Below are 6,422 nucleotides of genomic sequence, written 5' to 3'. Positions count from 1 at the left end.
CCACTACCCCTCACCACCGCCCAACCCCACTCCACAACCACTCACCCCCACCCTACCACCCACTACCCCCACCCTCATCCCACAACCACCCACCCTTCCACCACCCTCACCCACTACCCCTCACCACCACCCAACCCCATTCCCACAACCACTCACCCCCACCCTACACCCACTACCCCACCCTCCCACCTCACACCACCCACCCCTCCGCCACCCCCACCCACTACCTACTTATTTTTTAAAGTTCCTATTTTATTTTTTACCTGAGTTTTATTAATATATATAAACTAATTTCTAATTAAGAGTTAAAGATATTTTAGTAAACTTACAAGTTATTATACAGTACCATATGGTCAAACCAAACAATACAAATGTTATTAAACCACAACAAACGATACAGTCTATCCAAACATTGTGTTCATTAATACAGTACAATACAATACAACACCATATTGTACCATACCATACTGTACATTAATGAACCACGGGAAACAACCATCCAAACAGAGGGTTAGTCTTATTCTCATTTTGTCTTAATGACATGCTAATGTAGAAATTGACATTATTTATTTTTCCAGAACAAATAGCAACAAGAAGACAGAATATCCCCACTAAGATTAAATACAAATAGCAAGGTAATCTTTAGGTACTTGTAACGACGGATCCTAAATATATAGTTCCAGGCCACTCAGACACAAGCCTAAAAATTGGTTTCAGTAAAACAAAGAAAAATAACAATCAGAGGATAAGTGGCAACTCGAACTGTATCTTTAGGGCCTATTATGAGGGAAGTACTTAGGAGATCTGACTCCAATTAATGCATTAATTTCCTGATATGCTAATTGCATGGTCAGATCTCAAGTACTCACCCTCCTACCTAGGCTGCTCTTCTATGTCTAAACAAAATACCAAGCTAATAATATAAAACTTTTGTATGGTTTAGAACTCTATTTTCTTTTAGGTTGCAGTCGATGAATAAGTTGGCAGAGAAAGAGAAAGCATTGTGTTTATATCTGACTGATCCTTCTTCTTCTCATTCTTGTTGTCTGTGCTTCTGCTTAATTTTAGTTGCAAATCAGGTAACCATTCTTTTTCCTCCAAACTCTTGTCTTCTTTAATCTGCAAAGCCAAATTACCATTAAGCAGTGTAATCTATGTCCTAACTAACAACAATGACTCCAACTCATATTAAGTAGCCTATATTAGTCAAAGTGAATATTGTTACAAGTAACAAATGAGTTTTCCATATATAGAATATAATATTAGGGTGTCAAACATAGACCATGAAAACATGACCCTCCCAACCTTCTCATTATTGACTCAGCTCAGTTTGATCCTCATATTTGACCCATCTAAAAGTTGGGCTAATATGTAGCCCAAATATCACAACCTTGTCAAAATATATTAGTTTTTTTGTTTGATATATTACGTAAAGCCATAATAAAAGAATAAAAAGTTTTTACTAGGTAATTAAACAAAATATATAAGATCAAACAAAGAAACTAAAACTCGATAAGAGTTGGAGACTAAATTATGACCCATCGTTTAACCCATTTTAGCCCGAATCACATTTATTAATTCATCCTATTTTGACCCGGCTAATTCACTCCAACTCACCCACTTGACCCCCCCCTAATTTGACTAGGTATAGTAAGGACAAAGGGTAATGCATTTGTATATATGTGCAGTATATATTTACCTCAATCTTGAAAGGTTTAACAAGATTTTGCTCAAAGGTATTGTATCTGCAGTTCCACTTGGAATATGGTTGTACCACATTATTTTGTTGTAGCAAATATTGGGAGTTTTTAGCTGAACAAATATCGGACAAATCAGCCTTTTTCTCCTCCCACTGATTGGGCATGAATTCATGTGGAGGCCACCTCTTCTCTTCAAGAAATTGGCTTGACTTAATGGAGCCAATTTCACGTCTTCCATTTTCTCGAATTACTTGTCTTGGTGAAGATAACTTGTCTTGAGTCTGCCAGCTCTTCATTCTCCACAAATTGTTGCTTTCTCTGAAATCTTCACCTGTTACTGACTGGGTGTTAAGTAAGCCTCCTTGATTGGAAGGCCACCGCAAGTACCTATAAATTAAAGTATTGAGTTTAATTTCTATGTAATTTCCTTTTTTAACTCTTTGAGGTCCTTTAAATTAGATGACTATATATTAATAAAAAAAAAAAAAAACTGGGATTAGTAACCTATAAAAAGTAATGCAGGTTATCTACTAGTACAATATATCTAAAATATATATATTGATAGCGTAAAATTAATCTATACTAACAATATATAAGTTAATTCTTAAATTTTTTTACAAAGCAAGATCAGAGGAGATTATCATCGACTAGGTGAAATTGTACGTACCTGGAAAAGATGTCTTTGGCCTGATAAGGGGGTCTCGAAAAGGAATTTCGAAAATGGCCTTTAAGTGCATGGTCATAGTTAAAATTCCTTGCTAACGCAATGGCGCCATTCTTCATCTTGAAATCTTGTAGAGGGTTATATCTTTGGCCACCTAGGTGGTTTCCATAGAAATAGCTTCTTCCATGCATTGCCCTATAACCTCGGCCTAAAACTATAAAAATGAAAGGGAAAAATGGACAATTAACGGGTAATTAACTTAAGGAGGCAAACTGATTTTTGTTTTCCAATTTGAAGATAAATGTACCTTGTCGAGATTCATCAAGTTTCTTGCTTCGGTACATCTGGATCAAATAAGTAAGGTGTTACTCATTATTAAGCACAAATTAAATAGTAACAAACGTACTAGTTGAAGAATGTAAGAATTTCAACTCACAATCACTACCTGCAGATGACTTTTTACATGGGCGATACTTAGACCTCTCACATTCATCATCTGGAGAACCAACTTTGGGGTGGCTCCTGCAAAACCCCAAGTTCACATTAAACATTAAATAAATATTTCTGGAATATAGGGAGAATCTTTTTTTGCCTCATCAACAACAACAAATGTGGCTAAATAATTTTAATAACAACAAACAAACAAAGTACAGGTGACCTAAAGAAATGTAGAGTAGACATACTACTATTTTTTCCCTTTTTTTTTTTTTTTTTTTTTTTTTTTAACAAACTTATAATAGAGTCTAACATCTACAGGGTGGTATCTACCTTTTATTTGACAAGATACACACTGATCATTAAAAAAAATACTTGCAACAAGAGCTAACATTATTTTATAGCTAAGTTAATGAAGGAATATAATCTAGTTCAGTAATGCCTTGACTCGTGATATTTGAAAAACCCTACAATGAAATATGGAATTACTTATATACATTAACAATGTAGATAATTGTATTTTACACTATCAATATATGTAACTGGTAGAAGCAGACAACTTGTCTTCTATTCCAGGTAACAAACCCCAGTACTTTTCATGTGAATACTATATTATTATCTTTTAGGCGACCTGTTTATAGCGTACAACTTTTTTGCACTCGAGCATTATAGAGACTTACTTTCTTGACCACCTAGCCTTTCAATGGCATGAACAAAGGAGCGATGAAGATCAGGTGTCCAACGGAGCCTTGGCAATTTTGATCGAACATATTGCCTTACGTTCTTCTTTTCAACATCACTGGAGCTATTATTATTATTATTATTATAATTTGCTGAGTTTCCTTCTGTTGTTTTCTCTCTAGTATCTTCCACCTCAATGGCTTCTTCTTCACTTTCCCCTTTGTCGTCTTCGTTCAGATCAATGGATGACACCCTTTGGGAGGAAGAATTATCTGACAATGCTTTTTCTATAATGTATTCCGTAGTGCTTGTTATCATCTCTTCATTGGCTTGTTTCACTGAACTTTCGGCCATGGCTACCTCTAGCTAATTGTCTTACTCAATTAGTAATGCAAAGAGGTCTTCAGTGCAAGAAACAAGCCTGAATTTATATGAATCAATTAGTTAATGAGAATTCACCTTGAAGAAAAAAGCATTAATAAGGAGAACATTCAATACTATAATAAAATAGATAATTGAACTAGCTACCATGGAGAATTCCGTGAACCATCGAATCTTTCGAAACAAGTTGCGCATAAAGCCATTAGGCTAAGGGCGCATCTGTTAGGACATCACACTTTCTGTATAAGAAATAAAAATTCTGGCTACCATGTAAAGCTTGGTGCATGCAATTTTCTTTCTAGACTAGATATGTTGTGCCTACTATGTATGTATTATATGTTTTCGATTGTTTTTTTTTATTTTTTTTATTTTTTTTAAGGAAGGAGGGGTTGGGGAGGTTGGGGGGGGGGGGGGGGGGGGGGTTTAGATGCTAAATTGCTCACAACTATGGAATCAACGTATTTAATTTTACCATGTTCTGTACTTGGTTACAGTCTGTTGTTCTGCGTGCAATAATAATATTGTACTCTCTTGCCAGTGGTACAAAAAATATTCTGACACTACGAACTGATAGCTGGGAAAATTGCAGACGGAACAAACTAAATTGTGAACGGCACAAATCGTGGTAATTCCTAGTGGTTTATTATTTTCCTACTCCAATACAAATGGAAGTAGATATATGACATAAAGAAATGTTAAGTCAAATAAAGACTGTTGAAGCTGGCAAGTTCTTTCTGGTAAAGATGGGGCCTGGGGGGTTAAAGTGGAGAGTTTTTCATGATTATTTGAAAATCCAGCAACATTTATTCTTCTTGTATATCCTCAATATTAGGAAACTTTACTGTGTAGCGTGTACTTCATTCTTCTTCAGAACCGCCAAAAAAAAAAAAAAAAAAAAAGTGAAAAAGAAAAGCTTGATTAGGTACAGAGAGAAATATGACCATATACCAACAAAAAACCAATCTCGTTCCTGGAAATTCTCTAAAACTGATAGATTGGATGAAGGATATCTACTGTTTTGGTAGCACTAATTAACAACATATCTATAAGAAAAAAAAAATCATAGATGTAGTGGCTGAAAAAAAGGAGTACATAAATAATTAAATTGATTAGCCCTAGCTGCTTTCACATGGATATATTTCCAGATTTCCATAATATGCAGATAATTGTGCTGAAACCATATTATTTCTTGAATCTAGTGGTCTGATATTTAGTGGATTCTTCAATATAGAAAATGATATTAACATCCTACTCAGTGCAAGATAACAAAGTAGAGAAAATTTCTTTAAAAGAAAGAAGTAGGGAGAAGGTAAAAGAAGAAACAAAATTCATGGTTCATGGAACATGAAAATATATAAACAATAATGGATTCAAGAAATCTGATAATAGACCTTATCATCAATCACTGGAAAAGAGAAAAAGAATAGAAAAACAGAAGGAAAATAACAAATTTCCCAAATCTGTTTCTTATGCTGTAGATTTTCTCTCTAGAAAGACAATACTAATAAATTGGGTAATTAAATAATTTCTTTTTTCCTAATCTAGTGATTGTTTAGATTACAAAGACGGCCATGATTATTGGATCATCTATATTAAGGTAAAACTAAACAAAAAATTTAAAAACTAAAAGAAATATAAAGAAGTATAAAAGTCACATAGAATGATAAAGGATTCCTATGTTTCCATACTTCGAAATATCATAGAGGAAAACAAGGAAGTTAGTGATTGTTTTTCTAAATACAAACCATCGTAACTCTTTTAAGCTTCTTCTTTCAAGAATTTGAATCAGAAGTATCAACTGCTGTGCTTAAGTCTCCAAAACCTTCTATAGACGATCACTTGCAGATGAAGTCAAACACATCATAATTTGACTTGAATATTCACAATAACAATAGTATAGACGTCTCAATTTCAAGCACGTCGATCAGATCAGCTATATGAATAATTACAATCTATGTTGCACCATTTCAGCTTGAACATTATGAGAAGAAAATTTCCTTTGGTGTTGGGCTTTTGTAAGGGGGGGGGGGGGGGGGAGGCTAAAGGAGAAAGTGGTTTTATTTTTCCTTTGGGCGTTGGGAGGTTTTTGTTTCTTTCAACATTGGAATTGATTTTCAATGTCCATGTTGATGATATGACTTTTCTATGGAGTTTTAACTTGGATTAAAGGACGAATGAGTACATTTAATTTAACAGGAAAATTACAAGCTTGGTCAGACAGTACACTTTGGGGCTCATTATAACGTAATAATTCTAGCATTATGGATACAGATGAGGACTGTGCTTTCTTTTGGTTGAATTTCCTATCACGTGACATCCCCGAAAAGTTTTTTTATATTCTATAAAACCTCTCTTCTTTGACAGCTGTACTCCCTTTACAATTTTTTTTCTTCATGTTTATGTACTCCTATCTCCTAGTTTGACCTTTGTTGAGGACTGTCTTATTGAATATATAGTAAATAAATCTTCTCTTTTAATGATAAAAACCAAAGGAGTCAGCTGATTCAGCCAAAAAGTCTTGTATTCATATGGCCATTGTCCAACAAACTGTATTGTGGGAA

General features: G+C 34.4%; 1 protein-coding gene across 2 annotated transcripts; it reads right to left on the bottom strand.

Annotated features, from left to right (window-relative positions):
* Positions 1 to 352: 352 nt before the first annotated feature.
* On the bottom strand, positions 353 to 6,007 carry LOC132044053 (uncharacterized). Of its 2 annotated transcripts, none has more exons than XM_059434537.1 (7): positions 5,607 to 6,007; positions 3,480 to 3,901; positions 2,801 to 2,886; positions 2,672 to 2,708; positions 2,368 to 2,578; positions 1,700 to 2,087; positions 353 to 1,119 (listed from the first exon to the last, which is right to left on the bottom strand). In XM_059434537.1, the coding sequence occupies exons 2-7, from the start codon at positions 3,832 to 3,834 to the stop codon at positions 958 to 960; spliced, it is 1,239 nt and encodes a 412-aa protein (XP_059290520.1). In that variant the 5' UTR covers positions 3,835 to 3,901; positions 5,607 to 6,007; the 3' UTR covers positions 353 to 957. The 2 variants fall into 2 exon arrangements, with proteins under 2 accessions (XP_059290520.1, XP_059290525.1); XM_059434542.1 differs by having other exon boundaries at positions 2,810 to 2,886; positions 5,607 to 6,006.
* Positions 6,008 to 6,422: the final 415 nt, after the last annotated feature.

The sequence above is a fragment of the Lycium ferocissimum genome, chromosome 2 (assembly GCF_029784015.1).
Source record: "Lycium ferocissimum isolate CSIRO_LF1 chromosome 2, AGI_CSIRO_Lferr_CH_V1, whole genome shotgun sequence".
Lineage (NCBI taxonomy): Eukaryota > Viridiplantae > Streptophyta > Magnoliopsida > Solanales > Solanaceae > Lycium > Lycium ferocissimum.
This window is presented reverse-complemented; position numbering and strand designations above follow the sequence as displayed.